The sequence below is a fragment of the Cydia fagiglandana genome, chromosome 22, assembly GCF_963556715.1.
Source record: "Cydia fagiglandana chromosome 22, ilCydFagi1.1, whole genome shotgun sequence".
NCBI classification, from domain to species: Eukaryota; Metazoa; Arthropoda; class Insecta; order Lepidoptera; family Tortricidae; genus Cydia; species Cydia fagiglandana.
This window is the reverse complement of record NC_085953.1, coordinates 774,192-800,688: the sequence shown is the minus strand read 5'-3', so window position 1 is coordinate 800,688 and position 26,497 is coordinate 774,192. Positions and strand designations below refer to the sequence as shown.

At 43.1% G+C, this 26,497-nt stretch overlaps 1 protein-coding gene across 1 annotated transcript; it reads right to left on the bottom strand.

Annotated features, from left to right (window-relative positions):
• Positions 1 to 619: 619 nt before the first annotated feature.
• On the bottom strand, positions 620 to 26,497 carry LOC134675599 (membrane-associated guanylate kinase, WW and PDZ domain-containing protein 1). The gene is made up of 22 exons (XM_063533923.1): positions 26,158 to 26,497; positions 25,243 to 25,442; positions 24,603 to 24,712; positions 24,204 to 24,303; positions 23,450 to 23,581; positions 22,354 to 22,483; positions 21,528 to 21,673; positions 21,195 to 21,328; positions 16,616 to 16,723; positions 15,446 to 15,560; positions 14,900 to 15,016; positions 12,340 to 12,464; positions 11,075 to 11,384; positions 10,478 to 10,597; positions 9,352 to 9,481; positions 8,718 to 8,838; positions 8,289 to 8,424; positions 7,707 to 7,831; positions 5,611 to 5,696; positions 4,576 to 4,686; positions 3,418 to 3,551; positions 620 to 2,433 (listed from the first exon to the last, which is right to left on the bottom strand). Exons 1-22 carry the CDS (start codon positions 26,355 to 26,357, stop codon positions 2,252 to 2,254), a joined length of 3,072 nt encoding a protein of 1,023 aa, XP_063389993.1. The 5' UTR covers positions 26,358 to 26,497; the 3' UTR covers positions 620 to 2,251.

Sequence of the window (26,497 nt, the reverse complement as noted above, 5' to 3'; positions counted from 1 at the left end):
GAAACGGTTTCTAAAAAAATATAAATTAAGTAAAATGTAATAGATACTGTCAAAGACAAAAACTGCCTTTCAGTCCATAGCTAATAATTAAAATTACCACTAATGACAAAAAACTTAACCTTATTTTAATGCGTTAAAGTGTAAATTACCTTATATCTCTCGAATAAGTAAAAAAAAACGTTTGAGATTTAACAATAAACCAACATCATGTACACAATACAATTCCTTATTAAACAACGCATTAAAACATGCAACATATTGCATTTCAGAATTAATATTGTACATAATATTTACATTAAAAATGGAGATTATAATTCTAGATTCATAATGTACTGACAATAATAATGACAACTATAATGTAAAAAAAGTATTCAACTTGAGCAAAGACTGAACTATATTATAATTATTATAAAAATGTATAAAGCGTGCGGTCGTCTTATGCGATAAACGCAGTTCAAAGCTGCGATCAACGGAATGTAGGAAAAATGACATTTTATAAAAGGTAATCTAATCCAGAGCTCTCCAAACCCCGGCCCGCGGGCCAAATCCGGCCCGCGAAGCGTTCCAAGCCGGCCCGCCGACAGCGGTCCAAACCGGCCCGCGGGAATCAGGCTCCAGGTGTTCAGCCCTATCAGTGTCAGTTCAGCAGCAACCAGATACACCCCCACCCACTCGGCGCTGACGGTGGCCCGCGCGAAAATTCTGAGGCACAATATGGCCCTCAGGCAAAAAACTTTGGAGACCCCCCTGATCTAATCTAATGACACTATATTGTTGTAAGCGCATTGTCATTTTTCATACATTCCGTTAACGCATGGGTTCAACCCTGCGTTTAGCGCATAAAACAACCGCGCGTCTAAAATATACAATTAACTAACAATACTTGCACAGTACACGTTCAATGACCTTTATAAATTGATACAATTAAAATATACCGCCTTGAATGATTCGCAGCACAAATATTTATATATTCACTGTGAAGGGCTCATTACATCGAAATCGCTGTAAAGCGTGAAGCATATTTGGTCCTAATCGAGTCTTAAAATTGGCATTGCTCAATACAGAGGGCACAAAAGTCTATCTGTCTATTATTCATATACTGCCATTAAAAAACCAGCGATCTCCAAAAAACAAAAACAAGTGGTGCAAAACTGCTTTTTAAAAACCATTTTATTCCACTTTAATTTGATTCATCTGCTTTGAGCTTTTAGTTTTAACTTCATTGATAAATTAGCACATATAGCAGATAATACAATACATAAGGCTTACGCTTGAAACAAGATATTATTTATTTATTAATAAATGTATATGCCTACCCATGGTACATACTTACAAAAACAGTATGTATAAGGCACGGTATGTACAAGTATAAAGCTTAAGGTATTTTGGACGGTACTAAAATACGAAATAGCTGTAAATAGCATTTAGCTTTCCACCCATTGGCAAAAACCACAACCTTAAATTTTGACTTCATTATTATAAAAGATTTTATTAAAGCTATAATTTCATTACTGACTAAGGTTTTTATGTACCTAATGAACAGTTCGCGTCAATTTTATGACACATATCGTATCAGTGCACGATGTTTTTATTAAAACTAGGTTTTAAGATTTCTAGATATCTTAAAAAAAACAAATCGATTGTTTATTGTAAACATCTTGGTCGCAATATTATAAGGGTATTTTATATAACCATTACACATAAGCATGTATAACAATCATAAAAAAAGTTGGTTTCTCCCTTAGGGGTCACCAAAATTGTACATACATTTACGGTGGCGTATGTTGTGGTGGTAGAACAGTGAGTGTTACCGCTCGATGCGAGTGCTTGATCAAGGCAACGACCTCTGGATGTGGTAGGTAGCGGACTGGCGTGTGGTCAAAAGCCACAAGTGTCCTCCTAGGGGGCAACGCCCCACAATTGTACATTCACGGTGGCGCATGTTGTGGTGGTAGAACAGTGAGTGTTACCGCTCGATGCGAGTGCTTGACCAATGCAACGACCTTTGGATGTGGTAGGTTGCGGACTGGCGTGTGATCAAAAGCCACGAGTGTCCTCCTAGGGGGCAACGCCCCACAATTGTACATTTACGGTGGGGTATGTTGTTGTGGTAGAACAGTGAGTGTTACCACTCGTCGCGAGTGCTTGATCAGGGCAACGACCTCTGGATGTGGTAGGTTGCGGACTGGCGTTTGATCAAAAGCCACAACAACAGTGTCCTCCTAAGGGGCAACGCCCCAGAATTGTACATTTACGGTGGCGTATGTTGTGGTGGTAGGACAGTGAGTGTTACCGCTCGATGCGAGTGCTTGATCAAGGCGACGACCTCGGGATGTGGTAGGTTTCTCACTGGCGTGTGGTTGATGGCTACGATGGTGTCACCTACGTGTAGCAGGCCGCAGCGAGCAGCAGGCGAGTTTGGGATCAGTTGGCCTGTGGAAATACAAACCATTGTCTTTATGGCCTCACTACCGTAAACCAGCTTTAAAAAGGGAAATGAATGAGAATTACCCTTTTTTTGCATAACATGAAAAAAGGTGCACGGCTTGTTTGATAGCAAGCTCGCGTCGTCAGCTTTAGGCGCTTGCTACTTTTTCTCTAGTTGCACGGATCGTAACTGTTTGTGTTTCATTGAATTGTAACCTACTTTTACGCACTAAGGGCCAGTTGTACCAACCACTGTTAACAGCAGACTGATCAATGTCACGCAGCAGAGATCTATGAAATTTTCCACACAATATAATTTAGCGGGAGTGGTCATTTCTCCATACAAACGTACTCCTCGTTTTCCTCCGTGGTTTTTGAAGCTAGAGCAATGATTTTTTCAACACAGATTAATATTGTCAATATCTGTGTCGGACCGTTTTGCTTTTTTTGATATTTTTGTTTTTTAAGGCGCTAGAGCCCTTCAAAAATGGCCAAAATGGCCTAATTGACTATGCCGCAATGAGAGGTGTGGCATTCAAAACTGATATCAACTAGCCAAAAAAGCAAAACGGTCCGACACAGATAATTTCATAATCATTTAGATTACCAAATTTGGTTACGATTGGTTAAGTTTTGGAGGAGGAAACAGAGGAGTACGAAACCTCGATTTTTGAGATTTTTACGCAGGATTTTTCGCCTTGTCCTTATTGCACTACTTTTAGGTGCCGCTTCCGTTAGCGAGACGGGTATATTTACCTAAAATATTTAAAACTCAGCTCCTGTTTCGTCTTAACGGTGACAGACGATTTGGTGCAACCGACCCTAAGCGCCACTTGTACCATCCCACTAACTCAGGGTTAACCGGTTAGAATGTTAACCAAGTGTCAGATTGTACTGCTAACAATGGTAACTCCACGTTTAACTAGCTAACCTCGGGTTAGTGAATGGTGCAACCGACCCGAAGTCCATTTAATGACTATGTTTACTCACCAATAGTGCTGGTGGCCTTGTTGGTGGACGAGATGACGACGAACCCGAAGCCTTCTCCCTCATTCCTCGTGACCGTGACGTCGTAGGGTACTGACGACCAGCCGCCGGTCGCTGTGTCGTATTGCACTCCATACCTAGAGGTCAATTCGGTTTAAACTTCTAATAAATTGCTTTTATTTACTAGTGCTAGATAAAAAAAAAAGCGCTGGTGGCCTAGCGGTGAGAGTGTGCGACTTGCAATCTGGAGGTCGCGGGTTCAAACCCCGGCTCGTACCAATGAGTTTTTCGGAACTTATGTACGAAATATCATTTGATATTTTCCAGTCGCTTTTCGGTGAAGGAAAACATCGTGAGGAAACCGGACTAATCCCAATAAGGCCTAGTTTACCCTCTGGGTTGGAAGGTCAGATGGCAGTCGCTTTCGTAAAAACTAGTGCCTACATCAAATCATGGGATTAGTTGTCAAGCGGACCCCAGGCTCTTATGAGCCGTGGCGAAATGCCGGGACAACGCGAGGAAGAAGAAGAAGATTTACTAGTGCTAGATTATTGATTGATTGGATAGAGATTGGGGAAATCTGGAAGAAAGGCCAGGTCAAGAGCATCCTAAACCGGCGAGCGTGTATGAGGAATGTTATGAAAGTGAAGGAAGCGAAAGGGGTATGTCAGGATCATAGACTAGTTCCTCCTATCCTCTAGACCGAGTTTAGAGCAATTATTTCATGCAACCGATGATGCTAAAAATACGGGGTTGCGCGGGACGAGGTGAGCGAAGTCCCGTGCCGTGATTGGTCCGTTCAAAAACACGGACGTCACACAAAGACATTTTCGACTCGAACATGGAGTAAAATTACCGTATGCGTGGCAGAGGGGGTAGCGCTACTATGCTCAGTCTGGTGGATGTCTTGTCTGTGGTCATCCTGACCTGTCTGTGGTCGTAGCAAGTGGAAATCCGTGGTCTCTGCCAATCCCTTCGGGAAATAGGGGTGATTATATATGTATATATGTATGGTAGAGAGAGAGCCACGGCGTTCAAAGGGTTAAAGAAGGGTGAACCGCTGCTATTATTTAATTGTTTTTTACTACAGTTGAAGGTTGCAAACTACAGGTTTGATAGCAAGAATATTGATGAGTGTAGGGTACTGACATGGGGCCGGGCTGGGGCGGGGGCTGCGGGGGGTAGAGCGGCGCGGGGTGCAGGAGGCTGTAGGCGGGCGCGGGCGCGGGCGCGGGCTGCAGCTGCAGGTGCCGGTGCGGAGCCGGCTCCGACCTGATAGTGGGGCATCAAATGGAATGTATGCTTATGTGATCAGTTTTTTTTATAAGGTCCAGTTGCACCAACCACATTTAACAGACTGATTAACATCAAACAGCAGTGAAGTATGAAATTTCCCATACAATAAAATTTTGCGAACGCTTTAACGGTGACAGGTGATTTGGTGCAACTGACCATAAGATGAGAAGGATGTAGGATCCTACACCCGCGTAGCCAGACCGCGGGGTCGTGCCCGTGCGCCGTGTTAGCGGTTACGCACACTACAACAAGCATTATGCCTACACATACGCACACAAACAAATATTATCGGCCCGACAGCTGACGAGGGGCTCCGATATGGCTGAATTTATCACAAACGCCTTTCCGATATCGGATGTCGGAAGGCGCCTATGGCAAAAACAGCTGCAGGACAATGCCATTGACATTAAGTCCGCCTTTTTTGCATTATTTATCGTGTTTTAGTAATAATGACTTATTAAATGAATAATAAATACAGAGAAACACATACATCTTACATTTTACTTCATTCCAACATCCGATATCGGATCGGACAATGTAAAAACGCTCTAAAGATGCACAAAAACTAGTCTGGCCAGCGAGTCGAGCCACAAAAAATGCCTAACGCGGCAATAAAATTACTAAGCAATAACAGTTTGATCTGATACTATATTTTGTAGGCAAAATTGTTGTCATATAAACAATAACACCTAGCGTTACGTTACCTGTTAGCTTGTGATAGTACTCGCAAGTCAAACTCTAGCATGGACATTTTACATTGCTATAAATTAATCATAAATGATAGTTAATTAGCTACATTTATGGCGCAGTCAGTAGGATTTTTACACTTTTATGAAAAGTACTAAATGGTTAATGGAAAAAAAGTCCGTTTCAAAATAGCATTTCTGGGTTGGTACTTACGTAAGTAAGGGTTGATGTTGAGTCGGCATTGTTGGTAACCCCAAAGATTGTATGTCGGCTCGATTGTGCCGCACACCTAGCGTTACCTGTTAAAATAAGAAAGATTTGTCAGAATAATTTGTGACCATGTAAGCTAGGTTTAAAGAAATTTATTACTCATAAGAATATTACAATTCACTTACATGAGTTAAACATACTTATACTAAGAATTTATTATCTTGACGAGTACATATTTATATAATATTAAGTGCAAATTTATTGAATTACTGCAAAATTGACACAAAAATAAATATGTAGGTAGGTATACATTTTTTATTTATTTATTTTGCCCGCATCGACTTACACAAGTAAGTACGCGAGAACATTATACTAGTTGCTATGCGCGAGCGCAGGCGCGAGGTCTCAGGCTAACCAGAACTGCAGATCGCGGGATGCGTAGCGACTATGTGTAATTGGAGATCATGGTTAGTAAGCTAGCTCGGGCGCGCCTTTTAACTAGCCCGCGCTCGGCAGGCGATCAGAGTAGTACATGGCGATAACAACTAGTCAGTAACACAGCTTATAAAACAGAGGATGTACTTATAACTAAACAAACATTTTGTATGTACGTTTATAAAAAATATATATAATTTCATATTTCAGTGTTAAATATTTAATACTTGAAATATATTTACTGTACATAATTTATTATATTAAAAGAAGCTATTTTAGTTAATAGCTTGTTTCTATTTATTTATTTTAATATTGAGAGCTAATTCATAATCATATTATTAAGGCATGTTTTATTAATAAAAATAATAATTTTGTATTGTATTATTTGTAAAATTGTTTAAGTATTTTATGGTTTTTATGTAATCTATTTTTTAATACAATTCTAGTAGTTATATTATATTAATTATTTGTACTAAGGTTATTTAAAACATGTTGCTTAAGTAATTTTTTAAAAGTAGTATTCGATTTAGCATCTTTTATAGTATTTGGTAATTTGTTGTATAGATTACCACCTTCGTAGAGTAAGCTCTTTTTCCCGTAATTAGTGCGTGGGGTCCGGAGTATTAGGTTGTTAGCGTTTCTCAATTTCATTTTTTGTACATTGTGCTTTTCAGTGAAAGTTATCTGAATATGCAGGTCTTTTTGCATGATTTTACGGATTAGTAGAGAGGTGTAATATATGTAGGTCTGGGTGATATTCATTATTTTAGTCTCTTTATAGATTTTCGATGTAGGTGTTAAATGGTTGTATTTGAATAGAACCTTTATTAACTTATTTTGTGACCTCTGTAAGCTGTTCATATGGGTAGCGGCAGCTGAACCCCATATTTCAATAAGATAGTCTAAATGCGGTTTTACCAATGAGTTGTAGATTGTATAGCAAATTTGTTTTGGAAGACATCGGGCTATACCACGTAAAGCTCCAGTGAGTGAAGTTATTTTAGCTCGAATTTTTCCTATGTGGGTTTTCCAAGTAAGTTGTTTATCAAGTATAAGGCCCAGGTATTTTTCATGGTCGACTCTATTTATACTTTGGTTATTTATTTTTAAGGTTTCGCTAAATTGAAGTTTCTTGTTTTTAGGAGCAAATATTATATAATTTGTTTTGTTAACGTTGATAGTTAGTAGGTTTCTTCGGAACCAGCTATTTAGTAAATTCAAATCAGCCTGTGCCTCGTTTATCAGATCCTGCATAGAGTTGCCAAAATAGAAAAGACTGGTATCGTCAGCATATAAGGTTACATCACCCCTCAGGCCAATTTCGTGTATATTGTTAATGTAAACAAGGAACAGCAAAGGTCCTAAAATTGACCCTTGGGGGACGCCACATGTTACTGGAAAAGGTTTACTCTCACACTTGAACAAGCTTGAAATCATATCTCGTTCATCTTTTCGAGTCCGCCATCTTGAAAACAGGGCACTTCAATGCGCTAAACTACACTTTTACGCTTTGGATTTTTTTATTCAAACCCAGGCATAACACGTAAACTTTTGACTTCCGATCTGTTTACGAGAGTTCAGCGTTGTAGCCTTTACGTTCCAATTCTGTCAGGTGACCTTGGATTCTGTTTGGTGTGTGGTGTAGACGTGAGAGGTGTACTCACGTGTCCCCTGGCGGCGGCCTGGCACACGTAGGCGACGGCGCTGGCGTGCGTGGCGCCGGCCAGCGACACGCCGTCCGCCGACGTCAGCAGGTCGCCCGGCCGCAGCAGCCCGTCCGCCGGGCCGCCTGGACATCAAATAATCATTTTTTACAGTTGACCCTAATCCTGGTCACGGCACAAATTGTAACACTCCTTCCTGCACTCAATTGTTCATACGAAATAGTTCTATTGTACTTATCTAGTTACATCTAGACTTCACTCACCAATTTTTTGGACTAAAATCAATAAAAAATGCTGGAAATTCTCTTGAAAATACAAATTGTTTATACTTAAAAATGAAAATTAAACGAATTCAATTAATTTTATATCTTGATTTACATTAATGAAAATAACCCGTGAAAACGCCATAAATACTGCGCCACGACATCCGTGTTGCCATGAAATTCAAAATTCATGTACTGTTCATGTGCCAACAGCGTATATAAACTTTGAATTTTAAGACGCTCTCATTTGACCACGTATTTAGCCATGCCATACACTTAGGTTATCTAGCAATTATAAGTGTATTACACAATTACATACCAGGGACTACATAGCCAACGGCAACGCGGCTGCCATCTTCAGTGCCTCCAACGATACGGAAGCCGAAGCCGGCCGCTCCTCGAGCCAAACGGACCAGGACGTCCGCCTCCGGGTCCGCCGCTCCGCCTGCCTCCACCTGTACAGAGAAACGTTTTATTATAGTTTTTATCGAATACAGAAAATTCAAGTAATTATCTGTGGTCTGTGGTTGTGCACGCAAAGGGACATCATGTTGTGCCAACCCTAATAATTACTCGCAGCAATGCTGAGCCGAACAGAGCCGGGAAAGCTCGAACGCTCCAGAACGCTTCTTACCCCTGCTTAAATACCACTCTCGACGGGGTGAGAGTCCGAGGAAGCAAGACGTGGGACAGTTTAACGAATTCTGCAAGCACAAAGTTGCGGGTAAATACGTTAAACTAATCTTACCTGTGGGTAGTTACCGACGTAGACGGCATTTTGTTGCGCTATTGAGTCGTTATCGTAACAAGATGGCGATCTTCGAGATACGGGAGAGTGCATATGTCGGGGCGGGGAATTTTCTCGCATTCTGTAAATTAAACATTATCTATAAAAAGCTCTACGGTCACCGATGACGTATGTTATCATTTTAAACAATTATTTAAAAAGGACGGGTGCATTGGGTGCGCTCGGATCACACTAGCCAAAGATCTCAACGCCAACAAGCTACAGTATAACTCAGGACGGGCCTTACGGACACTAAAAATGATAGTAGTTAAGCGAGAACACTCACGAATTCGAGCCAATCGTGCAGTCTAACGCAACTAGTTGCGACCAATCGCGCGCGTGATGAGAACTCATCAACCAATCGCGTTGTAGCGTTGTCACACAGCTGTTCTGGCCCCATTCTTATTGCCCGGAAGCCCAGTCCTGCGATATACTTCAATGAACGCTAAACGATGTAAAGTTGTATTCGGCGCCAAGACTCCTATCCCATATATTTAGTCTTAACTTTTCAGGCGCCTCTGCCGCCGCCTCGGCCTTTGCAGATGTTAAAATCCTGCCATAAAGTTTACATTTGCGAATTATTTTAGGGTATTACCTCATACTGTCCTTGCTCCTGGAAGGTGAATTGTTAGACGGCGAGCGGCTGTGCAGTCTTGCAGTAGGCGTCGCGCCTAAGAGTCGTTCGGAGGCGCTGGTATTGCTGGGCGACTGGCTTCTCATACGACCTGTGGTAAATGGTTGATGGTTTACTAGCAGCAACATTATTAACCGAGGGCCTCGGTGGGCGAGTCCAACTCGCACTTGTCCGGTTGTTATTTAATAATGTTGCTACAACTACTACAATGTTGTACAAATTTAATTTTTAGTATTTGTTGTTATACCGGCATCAGAAATACATCATCTGTGAAAATTTCAACTGTCTATCACGGTTCATGAGATACAGCCTGGTGACAGAGTTAACACCTTGTAAAAACAACGTGATGATGCAATAATAAATAAAAAAAGACAGATAGACGGAAAGTGGAGTCTTAGTAATAGGGTCCCGTTTTTACCCTGTGGGTTCGGAACCCTAAAAAGCTAGAGGGTTTTTCGTACGATTGCATCCTATTTTAGCTAGCTGCTTAGCTGGATAGCTGGAAGAGATCCCTTAACGGGATAAGTTCGCTTTTGTACACATTTACTGTATTCTCTATGTGTTATGTACTCCTTTTTTGCAATAAAGTGTTTACTACTACTACTATTCCTACGCTATTGCTTTGGAGCTCAGGGTCTGTTTTCCTACTTTTTCTCTACTACATTGGGTTTGGCATCGTCTTTAGTAAGAACACACAGGGTATATTGTACTGTTTTTAATAATATATGGAGCGCTGGTGGCCTAGCGGTAAGAGCGTGCGACTTTCAATCCGGAGGTCGCGGGTTCAAACCCCGGCTCGTACCAATGAGTTTTTCGGAACTTATGTACGAATTATCATTTGATATTTGCCAGTCGCTTTTCGGTGAAGGAAAACATCGTGAGGAAACCGGACTAATCCCAATAAGGCCTAGTTTCCCCTCTGGGTTGGAAGGTCAGATGGCAGTCGCTTTCGTAAAAACTAGTGCCAACGCCAAATCATGGGATTAGTTGTCAAGCGGACCCCAGGCTCCCATGAGCCGTGGCAAAATGCCGGGATAACGCGAGGAAGAAGAAGAAGAAGTAAAGTGTATCCTCTCTGTGTAGCTACCTGTGGAATTGGAAGGCGAGTGCGGCCTCATCCGGCTGGTGGAAGGAGACTGGGCGTGCGGAGGCAGCCCGCCCAGCGCCGCCGTGGTTGGCGAGTGGAGCATGCCATCTTCTGGAAACCCTGGAGACGACATTCCAGGTTTATACAGGCTGACCTAAGCTTACGGCTTTGTAATAAAAATTTGCCATAAACGGGACATGGACATTGGACGTGTTATCTTCAAAAATCCTATTACCTACATGCCTTGATAGATACGTAAGAAGTTAAATAGCTGACCAAAAAATGGGTATTGGGATTATACTGAGCAACGTTTACTATGGGACTAACCACGAAATCGAGAAAAAACCTCAGTCAGAAATAAAGTCAGGTCGTTCAGTGACTGATCCTGGCGGTTTTGTATTTGGTTGGTTAACCAATAAATGTTATAACTACCCGAAAATGTACAAATTGTTTGTTAACTTTTATTTAAATACCCAAAGATACATACTATAGCTTTTTACTGACAAAATGGTTTTTCATCGTCAGACTTTATTTCGAATGTCATAATTTCAAGATATGTAATATGTATTACAATGATTCCAAGTTGTTTTAACGTACCTCCATTATCGCTGCTGTCCGCGACACTAGCGTTCCCCCTCCAGTACGCCGCATTCATATCGACATGGACCGTCGGCGTCGGCACCTCCCCCCAATTCCCGTCCCATCTCTCCCCGTTCTCCCATCCGTTCCCGTTTTCCCACTTTTGCCCGTTCTGCTCCCATTTCTGCCCATTCTGCTCCCATTTTTGGCCATTCTGTTCCCATTTCTGCCCGTTTTCTTCCCACTTTTGGGCGTTGTCGTCCCATTTCTGTGAGTTTTCGGCCCAGTTTCGAATATTGTTGGAGTTGTCGACCCACGTTTCTCGTTCCTGCTGATGAAATTGAGTAAGATTAATTATTACACCAATAAGTAAAACAGAAATAAGCCTATATACAGGTTTAGGTACCTAGCAATAATCGGACTTGACGCTTATCTATCTTTTTGACAACTTTCTGGCAGCAGACACTTTTGCCGTTGCCATTACGCTTCGCGCAACCTTTCGGTGTGAACAGCGCCCAGCACATAATTTTCTACGATCCGTTTTTTGGGAAATTATATTAACCTATCTTTTTTATATTAACCTATCAGATACTAAAATGATCCAATTATCCAATTTACAACCTAGTAGTCTTGCTTTTAATTCGACTTTTTATTAAAATGACACGACAATTTAAAATCCTTTTAGTTCAGCGGTCGGCAAACTTTTAGCAGCCAAGGGCTACATAGTAGTTAACGAAGTTGACGCGGGCCGCTCTTTCTTAATATGTGTGACTTTATCAGACATTGTCGTTTGACAATATTACATACAGAATAGCCAGGGGCCGCCGCAAAAAGGCGTCCTCGAACGCCTTAGCGCTGTATAGGAACCAAATGCGCAACTTGGTAAGGGTGCTTACCGGGCATTGCGGCCTAAATAAGCACATGCACACCATGGGGAAACGTGACATAGGGCGGTGCAGACTCTGCATGGAGGCAGAGGAGACGCCCTTACACATCCTCACAGTGCCCTTGCCTAATGCGTACTCGTGACCTAATCTTGGGCGGACACATATTACGCCCGGAGGAGGTAATTTCTCTCGAGACCAAAAGGATCCTGCAGCTATTTGAAGTTGCAGGGTTGGATCGAGAGTTGTAGTAGGTGGCGATCACAATAGATCAGGAATGGTCGCAGTGATACATAGGCTTTGGAGCCTTATATAATATAGCCCCTAATAAAGAAGAAGTCAGAGGCTCGCGGGCCGCACTGCTTTAGTTAATGCCTAGATTTTTATTTTTGTACCAACCTGCCACTGATCATTGTAGGGCTGCGCGGGCAGAGTGAGTCTAGTCCCGGGGGCGCTGCTCCGGCGGCGCCTCTCTATAAGACTTTCACGTTGCTTGTGCTCCGGTACTGCGTACGTGGCTTCCACTGTAAAACATATTTCTGATTTAGTTATCTTTTCAGATTCGTACTAGTATTCAGGGTGACATTTAAGTCGTGAACCGTAATATGTTTCTCTAACTCCATAAACAACGAGCAATTTAATGCCCCTACTCTTACTAAAATCAGACAAGATATTTTTTAATTTTTTTGTTTATGTTTGTCATTTATTCTCTAAATCAGCGGTCGGCAACCTTTTAGCAGCCAAGGGCCACATAGCAGTTAACGAATTGGACGCGGGCCGCACTTTGTTAATATTTATGGGTTTATCAGACATTGTCGTTTGTCAATATTACATAGAAAATAACCAGGGAGGCTCGCGGGCCGCAAGTGAGTTGTTCGCGGGCCGCATGCGGCCCGCGGGCCGCTGGTTGCCGACCGCTGCTCTAAATAGTAGAATGCGATCAATCTATGCGTAAGACTGGTCCTTGCGAAGATGGGAACTGGTATAAAAGATGGGGACTTTGATATGACAATGTGTGGATTGGGGACAATAATCATCATATGTGGCTGTCTGACAGAGAAGGGTCCTTATGCTTCATCTGCAATATGGACCCTTCTGTGTGGAAAGTCACATTAATTCATATAACGTTGACGTTAACGATGACACTTCTACACTTTGCTATTGCAAAGCCTATACTCTATCCCCCTTATTCATAAGCGTTTACTAAAGTTAACAAGCCGATAATAATCGTTTGTCCCTTTCCGACGCGCGACGTATTGATATGATGGAAAGGGACAAACGATTATTATCGGCTTGTTAACTTTAGTAAACGTTTATGAATAAGAGGGTATATCTTAGGTATTTAAATAAAAGTAAACAAATAATTTGTACATTTTCGGGTAGTTATAACATTTATTGGTTAACCAATCAAATACAAAACCGCCTGGATCTGTCACTGAACGACCTGACTTTAACCTACATTATTTGATCGTGTAATGATTTCATCTACCCTCAACTGGCTTAAGGAGCCATTTGAGGGTACATTTTGTTTACTTTTATTTAATACCTATACCTATAAATACCTAAAGATACAGAGTACCTATAGTGCAGATAAACTTGTACCAGGACACAGAATAAATTATAGTACTAGGTACAGAAGACTCACTTTCTAACAAAACGCGTCTGTCACGATCAGCACAGATATGGCCGCTAGGTGGCGACAGCGCCACGCGCGGCTTATGGGTTTCCCCAAAATTGGGGTAGAACGGATGTACTTTTAGCTACCTGTAGCAAAGCGACGATATCGCGGAGTGAGCCACGCCTGACCAGGACCATTTGGGACCATGGGAAAACTTTATAGTATATTTATCTAATGTTAGGAAGGAAACGCTACGGGGACAAGTAACTTACAGATGTAATAATACAAGTGTATGGCTGTAAATAATAAACAAGTGTTAGTTATACACCGACAACAAATTGTACAAATTAAAAAGTGGCAACATCGTAGTGTAGTCCCGTTTTCTTAGATTGATTTGAAAGGGACGACACTACGATGTTGCCAGCACTTTTTAATTTCTACAATTTCTTGTCGTTTGACAACTCAGTGACCGCAAAACATATGGCGCAGTACAGCGCCATCTGTTTGGGCACGTTTTTTTCATAGACTTTATCTCTCTATTACAATTAATTCTCTTTGGTTCTAATAACATTAGGCCCCATTCGCACGACAGCTTTTTCAACGCGCGTTAAAAAAGCGTTTGAATGACACAAATGGATAACCATGTATCGGTGGTGTACACGACAGCGGTGGCGCTTTTTATCAAGCGTTGTTGGATTTTCGACTTTAAGCCTTGGCCATTAAATCGAACTTAGAGTGCGGACAGATTCAAGCGCTTTTTTAACGCACGTTGATAAAGTAGTCGTGCGAATGTGGGCTTAGAGTTATATTACAAGAACTTAGCCGAAGCGACGCAATCGAAGTTAAGGGGCCCACTGATTAACGGTCCACCGGACGGTATCGGCCTGTCAGTTAGAACAAAATTTTGACAGTTCCGAACAACTGACAGGCCGATACCGTCCGGCGGACTGTTTTAAAACTGACATTTAGCATTAAAAAACTATAGCACAACATGCGTTTTCGCGCGTGACAGCATACATGAACCATTAGTTTGCAAGAAATTGTAATACAAAGAACCTAGAGCGAGTAGAAGTAACAATCGCAAAACTTGTATTTTGCGTATAAAACTTACCCATAGACTAGGAATCCTCGTAGAATCTAGACCGAGCGAGTTTAGAGCAATTATTTCATGCAACCGATGATGCCAAAAATGCGGGGGTGCGCGGGACGAGGTGAGCGAAGTCCCGCGCCGTGATTGGTCCGTTCAAAGACACGGACGTCAAACAAAGACACTTTCGACTCGAACATGGAGTAAAATGACCGTATGGATGGTACTGGAGGATGTTTTGTCTGTGAACTTACCAGAGTTCATGGCATTGAGCCTGTCCCTCAGCGAGTCTTGTGTGTGCAGAGAAGGTGATCTGAGTTGCTCGGCGGTGGGAGTCTTGCTTCTGCCGAGTTGACTGTTGGTTGCTGTCGCTGAAATCATTTAGGCTCCTCTTAGTTTAGTCCTGTCCTGGCAGTTTGAAACCTGCCTAATGTGTCTTTATATAGGTATCGTCGTTACTGTAAAACATGCCTTCAGGCCAGGATATGAGCTGATGATGAGACACCAAGGAAACACGTCCGTTCAGCATAGGATTTATTTTAAAAAGAGAGAAATAAACCTACCCACCTTCAGTTGGCAGTCATATGTCACAGTTACATTAGCCGCTGTTGGTCGCAATAATTTTTCAAGTACTTATAGAGGTTTTTCTTAACTTTTTTTAAACTAATTAATGGACACGGGGTGATTGTGATAAAGGTCTAATTTTAGTGCTATTCTGGAGCGACACAGTCCTCTTGCCTGGCAACTGTAGTATAAGAACTTTTTTCACTGTATTACTGCTATAAATATTTAATTCTTACCGTTCGTAGGCGGGACTCGAGTAGCCGAGCGACTGCGAGGGGCTCTGCCAGTAGCGTTGTTCCGTCTCCACACGCGGATCGTAGTCTCGTGCATGGCGGGGCAGTCTTTCAGAACCTGCAAATAGATTATAGTAACTGATTGGCAAGTTACAAAGTTTCTAAAAAGTGAGGAAAGTTTTTTTTCATCTCTCCTGTTCGGAAAGTTCACCTTTCATAGGCTGATAGCCGGGTGGAAAATTTCATTTCCCACCCTAGGGTGGAAAGTAATTTTTACTTCGAGCAACAGCTAACAGCCATATATGCCATATTATTCAGTTAAAAGCTCTCATATTAGCTTCCGCATGACTGAAATTGGCGCCGTTTACATTTTGATCGAAAAAAAAAACGAAAACCATAGACAATACGATCTTAAATTGGGATGTATCTGAAACGGCCTTAATGTATACGCGCCTTAAAAAAAGTAAAACTGAATGAATGAATGTAATGTAATGATAATATTACCAATAATCAGCCTACATTTCTCGTGTTTGACTTTCCTCATAGTCGAAATGAAAAGTACAGTGTTTAACTCGGGTAAAAGTAACCATCTCGGCCTCGAACTATTGGCGCTCTCTCTTCGTTCGAGCGTCAAAATATCTCGGGTGAAATGGATCACTTTCCACCCTTGGCTAACAATCTACTAAATAACTTTTGGGGAAAAAATCACAGGAATTAAATGCTTTTTCCTTTGTTTTAAATCTCCATTTCAAGAAATGCATGTTGAAAGCATGATGAATGCAATTATTATTCACTATCTGCAATTACGCTGTTTTCACATTTTTAATTTTCAATACTCATACAAAATATTTGTTGTGAAGCCTTAGTCGCTTCGATACACCTTATGTTGGCTGTATGTTTACTGACAGCAATACTGTCCGATCGGTGGGTTTTTAAACTTTTGGAATAAGCTTTATGAATGGGGTTGGCAACTGTCAAAGGTTTGCATAGATGGCGCCATCATAGCTTGCCCCTTTTTCTATGAGATTTGGCTTAAAGAGCTGGCATCCAGGGTATTAAAAAAACAAAAATTTGACACAATTCTATGGACTGACAGGGCAAGCTATGATGGCGCCATCTGCTAAAAACTTTCACCGGCCAACCCCATTATCAGGTAACAATGGACAATGGTACCTGCACTACCCGTTGGTGCGGCGCGTGTCGCACGTCGGTGTCTCCTATCTGCAGCAGTAAGTCCCCCTCGCGGAGCCCCGCGCCGGAGCATCGTGAGCGGTCCAACACCTATTACGAGTATATAAGTTGAGTCGTAAGGGGTCATCCATTAATTACGTCACACGTTTAGGGGGAGGGAGGGGGTCAAGAAAATGTGACATATTGTGACATGGGGGAGGGGGGAGACACAAACTTTGTGACGTCACTTTAACTTCATCAGTAACCGAAAATTTATTTAAATTATTTAGTTCGCTGTACATTTAAATAACAAGTTTTTAAAACGAAAATAGTTTTTAATCGTTTAATTTTCTTTCCTAAGCAGTTTTGGGTTATAAAATTACTAATATTTATATCGTCAAAAATATTTTGATAAAATATTAATAATACTTAGGTACTTACTTAATTCGATTTGGCGATTTCGTAGAAAAAATGTGACGTCACACTAGGGGGGGAGGGGTTTGCCAAATGTGACCAAGTGTGACAAGGGGGGGGGGGGAGGGGTAAAAAAACCTAGAAATTGGTGTGACGTAATTAATGGATGACCCCTAAGCGCTTTAAGTTTCTTGAGTATCCAACAATTAAATCACATCACAGGGGGTGCATGGAAGGAGCCTCCCCGTAAGACGCAATACGAGCAATTGATGTGTGTTTTTTACGATACACCCAAGCGTCTGGCGCACCCTGGGCAACGGTCAGCACCTACGCTGACCGGCTAATCCTTCCACCACGATGGTTTCAACGAGTTCTAATGCGAAATATACATGCGATCAAAAAAGGCACTTTTCAGCGCCAGCCCTGACTGTCGTCTCTATAAACATAGAGGGCTTCTCGGATGACAAAGCACAACTTCTGTCCGAAATGTGCCGCGAGACACAGTGCCACGTTTTATGCATTCAAGAAACCCACCGTGACACAGGCCATCAACGGCCGCATATACCCGGACTGATACTCACAGCTGAAATACCGCATGCAAAACACGGCAGCGCGATTTTTACAAGACCGGACACCAGGATTACTTCTTCTTCCTGTGTCCTGAGGGAAACTATGGAGCTCATAACCCTAGACATTGGTCAATGTACGATTACTTCAGTCTATAAACCGCCTCCACAGCCTTTCCAGCCTTGGGATGTATCCCCACTAGGTGACCAACGGCCGAAAATTATCATAGGCGACTTTAACAGTCACAGTACTACGTGGGGCTACCGAGACTCAAACCCAGATGGTGAAAAAGTGGAGGCATGGGCAGAAGCGAACGGGTTGATACTTCTGCATAACCCCAAACTACCTTCCTCCTTCAACAGCGGGCGATGGAAGCGGGGCTACAACCCTGATTTAATTTTCACGAGTGAAGGGATAAGCTCACAGTGCATCAAAACAGTATGTAAACCGATCCCGAGAACGCAACACAGACCCCTAATGTGTCGAATCCAGGCGGTTGTGCAACCTGTTACAGTCCCATTCCGCCGTCGCTTTAACTTCCTAAAGGCTGACTGGAAGGAGTTCTCTAGCTGCTTGGATAAGAACCTGGATGGTCTGCCACCAGTGGCGTCGGAATACGACAATTTCATCAAGATCGTTAGGAACATGTCATGCCGGTTTATACCAAGGGGATGTCGCACCCGTCACATTTCAGGACTCAACCCGACCTCAGTTAACCTCCTCAAGACATACGAATCCCTGTACTGCAACGACCCGTTCTCGGAGGACACAGTATTGGCTGGGGAGCACCTGATGCGGGAAATAGCGACAAGCCGAAGGGCAAGATGGTGCGAAGCAATGACCAACACGGACATGACTCACAACAGCAAGAAAGCGTGGTCAAACTTGCGAAAGCTTACAGGTGAACCGCCGCCACCAACGAACCCAGGCCAAGTCACAGCGAATCAAGTAGCAACCCAACTCCTGCTCAACGGCAAATCTACTGATCGGATGCCAAAACTGACTCCATTACCCGCAGAGCAACAGAATCGCACCGATCTCAGTAAGCCTTTCACCCACAACGAGCTCGAGACCGCAATTAAAAGCTTGAAAAATGGGAAAGCAGCAGGCATCGACGACCTGACAGTAGAACAGATTAAACACCTTGGGCCGAAAGCCACGAACTGGCTCCTGGACTTATATAACAACTGCCTGACGACGGTCAAGATACCAAAGGCATGGCGCAAGTCCAAAGTCATCGCTCTTCTCAAGCCTGGAAAGGATCCATCGGATGCAAAAAGTTATCGTCCCATTTCCTTACTGTGTCACACCTATAAATTGTTCGAACGCCTGCTCCTAAATCGCCTTGCCCCCGTTATTGACCCGCTCCTAATTCCAGAGCAAGCTGGTTTCCGGCCGGGAAAGTCCTGTACCAGCCAAACCCTGAAACTCACACAACACATAGAGGATGGTTTCGAGATCGGAGTGGTAACGGGCGTAGTCTTTGTGGACCTAACGGCTGCCTACGACACGGTGAACATACAACGACTGCTTTCTAAGGTTGGCGGTATGACTGAGGACGTGGGCTTCATAAACATCCTTCGCGAACTGCTCCACAATCGTAGATTCCAAGTTCACCTGCAATCGGAAAAAAGTCGATGGCGCCCACAAAAAAACGGTCTCCCTCAGGGAAGTGTGCTGGCCCCGATCCTATTCAATATATACACTAACGATCAGCCAGTCACACCCAGAACTCGGCGGTTCGCGTACGCGGATGATCTGGCAATAGCGGTTCAAAGCAACAACTTCGAGGATACTGAGTTAACTCTGTCAACGGCCTTGGACGGCCTATCCAGGTACTACAAAGCCAACTGCCTAAAACAGAACCCTACAAAAACACAATCGTGCGCATTCCACCTGCGAAATCGGGACGCAAATAGACCACTCAACATAGTCTGGGACGGCGTTGACATTGAGCATTGCCCAAACCCGAGGTACTTGGGAATTTCCCTCGACAGAACTCTGTCTTTTAAGAGCCACTGCCAAAAGACACGCCAAAAGGTCACAACACGAAATAACCTGCTGAGGAAACTTACTTCAACGCACTGGGGCGCCTCTGCACATACACTCCGCACAACCGGCCTGGCACTCTGCTATTCGGCGGGTGAATACGCATGCCCGGTATGGCACCGCTCCCCCCATGCAGGACAAGTTTCTTCAGCACTCAACGACACGTGTCGCATAATCACCGGCTGTCTGAAACCCACTCCACTCAGCAAACTCTACCCCTTGGCGGGCATAGCGCCCCCGGAGACCCGCAGGGAGGTGGCCTGCGCTGTTGAAAAACTCAATCAAGAACAAGACCCAAGACACCCTCTCCACGGCCACAAGCTTCCACCGTCGCGACTAAAGAGCCGAAAAAGCTTCATGCGGTGCACTACCGCTATCAGTGTTTCGCCACCCGAAAACCGGCTGGCACAATGGCGAAGTACTCGCACCCCTCCCGATGACTACGTCCGTCCTGCCGAAACGCTCCCGGCTGGACATAAAGAACCATGGCCGATCTGGAAAGCCTTAAATAGGCTGCGTTCCCAAGTTGGCCGCAGCAAAGAGAACCTAGTAAGGTGGGGCGGCCTGAATGGCTCGGATACTCTATGCGTGTGTGGCACGGCTCCCCAAACAATGATACACATGCTGTCCTGCCCAGCGAACCCGCACACATGTTCCGTGCAAGATCTACGGGACGCAACAGACAGGGCATTAAGCGTCGCTACCTTCTGGTCCCGCTTAATATGAACGAAACCATCGACACGAGAAGAAGAAGAAGATTAAATCACATTAAGAAAGTGGAACTGTTTATTATTGAGTCTTAATCCTGATTAAAGTCAGTGAGTAGAAAAAGGCTTCGCCAGTAGTTAATAAGAGATATTTCGGAACTCGTATACATAGAAGTAACAGAACGATATATGTATACCTAAGAATTAGCTTCGTACAATGGGAGACGCAATGAGGGACCGAGGAAGAAGAAAGGAATCAAATTCGCAGAAAATAAAATGAGATCCCATTCTACAACTCTTAGGGTCGGTTGCACTAAACCGTTGGTATCGTTAAAGAGTTCGCTAAATTTTTATGTATGGAAAGTTCCATAGTAAAGCGCCGGGGTGCGCCGGCTGACTTTGATCAGTCTGTCAAATGTGGTTGGTGCAACTGGCCCTTATTATTTTATTCGTTCGCCAATTTTTAGGATTAGTTGTCAAGCAGACTCCAGGCTCCCATGAGCCGCGGTTTAAATGCTGGGATAACGCGAGGAGGATGATTAGAAGATAAAATGGGAGCTGAAAGTAAGTAATAACGGATGCGGATGCTTTTGGCATTAAGTCCGCCTTTTGTACGATAAGTTTTCTTTTGTGCAATAAAGTTTAAATAAATAAATAACGGTGATTGATGGAGGGGGCAGTGTAACGACTTCGTGCGGACAAAGTCTTTGGCGTCGTCCCGGCATTGTGCCACGACTCATGAGAGCCTGGGGTCCGCTTGGCAACTAATTGGTCAAACTAAAACTCATTGGTCGAGCGGATAAAGTAGCGAGTAGAATATGTATGTGGTGCTATGCGCGGGTTACCTTCTTGACCTTCTGTCCGTGCACGCTGTCGGCGACGGTGAAGCCGAAGCCGGCCGCGCCGCGCCGCAGCCGCAGCACCAGCTCGCGGCCCGGCCCCAGCCCGCCCTCCGACGCCGCGCTGGTGCTCAGCTGCTCTGTAAAACCACATTCTATTACTAATCTATCAAATTATTCCATGCAAGCGCGAATAGGCATCCGTTCAATAGCGGTGCGAGGCAACTATATACTAGACACCAAAACTGTGGCCACATGTACTTGTAGCGACGCGACGAAATCGCGGAGTGAGCCACGCCTGACTAGGGGTCGATGAATCCCGTAGCGTTATGTATATACCTTGTGCTTGTCCCTGGTCGCGCTGATCGCTCATAGCGTCGAGGTCGAAGGAGCGGGACATCAGTCTTCGCTGTCCCGGGCTAGGGGTCGCCGTGTCCGCCTCGTCGCGACCACAGCTGGTATTCGATGGAGAATCCAGATTAAACCTGGGGAAAATATGTGCTTATACGTAATCAGTCAGCCAATTATTTCTAAAATAGTCAAATTAGACGATTTCCCTTAGGCTTTTCCTAATTCGGCAGCAGACGCCTTAATACCAAGTCTGGAAAGGGGCTGAGCTCCCCTAAAATACTTTATTGAGACCCGTTGGTCTTGGTGCTGACCCAAACTACTAGAGTACTCTCAGTGCTAAAAAATGGGGAGATAAACTCTATAAACCAATTCACGCGTTGATCAAACTTACGTGCGTAAAACTAAAAATACTTATTAAGATGGTGAAAATATGATTTGCGAAATCTTAAAATCGGTTGGTGATTTAATTTTAAAATTAAACAGGTTCCTTACCTTGTTTTTAAGGCCCTCGTAAGTTGCTGCATGGCCACAGCATCTGAAGAAGCTGGGGTGGTGGCGTCTACTGCTAGAGTGCTCAGTACCCTGGTGTTGGGGTCTTCAGAGTCGAAGGAGAGGGGGTACCCTGAGGAAACAAATAACAACAGGTTCCTTACCTTGTTCTTAAGGCCCTCGTCAATTGTTGCATGGCCACAGCATCTGAGGAAGCTGGGGTGGTGGCGTCTACTGCTAGAGTGCTCAGTACCCTGGTGTTGGGGTCTTCAGAGTCGAAGGAGAGGGGGTACCCTGAGGAAACAAATAACAACAGGTTCCTTACCTTGTTCTTAAGGCCCTCGTCAATTGTTGCATGGCCACAGCATCTGAAGAAGCTGGGGTGGTGGCGTCTACTGCTAGAGTACTGAGTACCCTGGTGTTGGGGTCTTCCGAGTCGAAGGAGAGGGGGTACCCTGCGCAAACAAATCGACACATCAAAAAGAGTTCTAAGAAAGTAAGAGTCAAAGAAAGTTACCGGCCTCAAGTATCTTGTGAAGAATGTGACCTACTTTGATAAGCTTTGAAAGTGATTTCCCTTGTCCTCTGAACTGTGAAAGGCCGTTGTTGAACCTTTAACCTTTTGGACGTCAATGACCGATATATCCGCACCGCAGGTCCAACGCCAAAGACGGATTAATCGGTCACAAACAACAGAGCAACATAGACCTACGTGATAAAGTTCAATTTCAGTTTTGAAACTTCGGTGACCTGGCGTGACAGCTTTTGTGTTTGACACGGCGTCGAAAAGGTTAAAGAACGCTAATCTTTTTTACCTCATTCTCTTATGAACCTTGGCGTGGAGTTTATTACAATATTTAGCTACCACGACGTGAGCCTGTTAGCATGTAAGGCGCCTTTGCATCTCGTGAAAGTTCGGATAGTTGTGAATACTATTAACTGCCTTATTGCAAAGACGTAAGCCCCACCAATAGTTAAGTGTGTAATGTTACATATCACTTGTTGTTTGTTAACAACCAGTCTGGCCTAGTGGGTAGTGACCTTGCTTGTAAAGCCGATGGTCCTGGGTTCGAATCCCCGTAAGGGCATTTATTTGTGTGATGACACTGATATTTGTTCCTGAGTCATGGTTGTTTTCTATGTATTTAAGTATTTATATATTATATATGTATATATCGTTGTCTGAGTACCCACAACACAAGCCTTCTTGAGCTTACCGTGGGACTTAGTCAATCTGTGTAAGAATGTCCTATAATATTTATTTATTTATAAGGCCCACCAATAGTTACTTACTTACTTGGTTGGCGCAATGATTCAAAATGAGCCTTGGCCTCCAACACAAGAGCACGTCACTTTGATCGGTCCAGAGGGGTATCCGCCAGCTTTCGCCGCTTTCACCAATAATTAAGTGTGTTAATTACCTCTGACAAGATGTAGCGCCACGCTGGAGCCTGGAGCGATGTTCTGGAACATTTGCGCCACCTGCGCGTGTGACAGGCCCCGCACTCCTCGTCCTCCAACTCCGACGAGTACGTCTCCTGGTCGCAGGGCACCTGGTAAATTAATTTAATATTATTAGTCAAAGTTGACCTGAACCCATCGAAATTATAAGTGTTCTAGTGTTGCCATGGCCGGCTAAGGAAGCGAGGTTCACTACTACACAAACTTATCCAAGGAATTCAAGCAGGCACACACACAATTTTATAATAGTGACTGTTACCTGATCTTCCAAAGTTGCCTTAAGGCATTAAGTCCACCATTTGTAGTTCCTTATACAGTGCAATAAGGTGAAATAAATAACAAATAAAAACCGCTAAGAGAGTAAAAATGGAGTTGAAAGTTTTAAACGTCTTTTGTGCCGACGAAATCAAGTGCTGTTCCTTTAAGGCTGGGCTCAGGCGCACGGAACTTTCATTCGGTGCAGAATGACAGGTGCAAGCGAGACAGAATGTGTATAGCGACGTCCCGTCCACACCGAAACCGAATATTCCGTGCGGTTGCGCCCCGCCTGAAATGCAACCGGGAAATCGCTACAATGCAGAGGGAAGGAATCGAGTACCGACTAGGGTTTGCAATCCGGATCCAAAATGTATGAAATTATCCGGATCTGGATCCGGATCCGCGGATCTTCCCATACATTTCGGATCCGTCGTGCAAACCCTAGTACCGACTTACCATCAATCCATGCTGGACTGTTAGGCACGATACTGCGTATCTGTAGATACCCCTCCGTTTCTGGCAGGCCTTCAGCGCCAATCAATGTGAAGCCCAGACCCTGAAAATAATAGAGTGAGTAAAAAAAGTAGTATGTGATGATTTTGATACAAATAAGATCTCAGTGATATTTTTCGCAGCTCAATTTTTAACCCCCAACGTAAAAGGAGGGGTGTTATATGTTTGACGCTAATGTCTATTTGTCTGTGGGATCATAGCTCTTAAACGCATTACCTATAGGGATATTCTGGTTTTTGCAAAGTAAGCGTGGTCAAAGTTTAGATCGAAAGTGACATAAGACGTTTGATCCAACCTCTCGCTCCCACACACACCAACTCGCATAATGCTTTAAAAACTAACCTGTGTGCTTTTAGTAAGTGTGAGAGCGAATCTCTCGCCCCGCAGCTCTCCAGATGAACTTGATCCATTTGGCGGCCCGCCGTTTCCATTTTCTGGGCCTATTTTCTCTGCTGAAAGCACGAATAAATGAGCTAAGGTATCTATGAAAGCTCGCTTCAGTTTCATCGTTAAGGCTTTATAGCACAAACCAACACACAAGGTCATTTCTTCACACCATCACAGAATAGTGGTGATGTTTTAATTTCACAATGGTGACAAAGATGTAGAAATATAGATCATCAGTGGTAGTACTTTGAGAGAAATATGCAGCTCATATATCAAAAGAATTCACTGAATGTATGTGTTGTTGTGTGAATGAATATGTTGTGTAAATCAAGAATAATGGTCACATCACATTGTCAAGAAAAAATTCAAATAATATTTTTACGTGTGGAACAGACACTAACTATAGTCTGTCAAGCTATTACTGTCAGTAGAAAAAAGCGTTAAAAAAAATTTCTAAAAAATCGTTCCATAGCTAAATTTGAATTTCGCGCCTTTTGCTACTGTCAATATATATATGGTTTGTGAGGCATCAACTTCAACTATATGGCAACATTGTAGGTAAATCTTAGTATTACTGAATGATTATAATTTTTACCTCGTAACCTCCTAGCCTGAAGCACGGGGTTCTCATACTGCGTCCGCCTGTTGATATGGTCCACGTAATACGAGCCATATCTCTCATCCGTGACCCTCTCCCACCCGTATGGCAGCTCATCTTCTCCGCATTCCCCTAGAGAGTGTTTTCGGACCCGAGCAAGTCTTGGGTCGAGCCAGTGAGAGGTACCAGTATTGTGACTGCAAGGGAATTTTAAAATATTATTTCATTATGTCTATCTTCTTAGCATTGTCCGCTTTTCGCCACAGCTTATTAAGGAAGCTTAATATATGGATGTTTTCTTGTATCTTTAATTCTTTATGTATTAAAATCATTGGAGAAACAGCAACATCCTAATATAGGCAGTATAAGCCAAGGATGACTTGAGTAAAAAATTTTTTGCAACACCATCTATGGTAAATGCAATATGGTAGGAGTGGGCTATTTTGTCTTGCAATATTTGTATGTATATGGAGCATTTTTACGGCATGCATTTGTAGGAAACAAAGTGATTATTATTCTAACCATTGAAATGCATTATTTCACTGTGAAATTGTACAGGTATAGCTACCCCTTTTTTTGTCGTAATTTTACAATAACATGTTACGAGAGACTTTATACTAATATAAATCCTATAAAACCCTATTCAGCAGCAAAATCTATCTATAAAATGTATTAGTTATTTCATAAGTTTAATAACAACAGTTCATAGGCTATTTTGGTATGCTTCAATAATATTTACACAAATTATGTAAACAAAGCTTGCCAGTCTAACAATGTTAGTTTCTGTGCAGCATCTATACTAAAGAGTAAAAATAACTGTGTGAAACACTAACTTTGAAATAGTGCAATGCTAAAAAAAACGAAGTATAGTGGGAAACTCTTTATTCAAATCTGATAACAAAATGTACTTACTCTATAAAATATGCCTCTCCTGAAGGTGTAAATGCCTTCTCCCACATCGGAGGCAAAGGTCCCAAGTTATATTCATCCTCATCTTCTCTTTTAAGCCCCGCTTCACCAGGCCTGACTCCCACCACAGACCCTCCAACTGTGCCCGCTGTCCCTGAACTGTGTGTTGAAATATTTGCTGAAGACAGCCTGTCTGAATCCATTGATATAGGACTGCTGTTTCTTGTGAAATATCAAAAATACCACTTCATTTTTCGGCAAGGCAAAATACCATAAATACTGTCTGAGTATACTTTTTATAAGTATTTTTTTTTAATCTTGCCTGCTTCCAGCCAGTATTTTT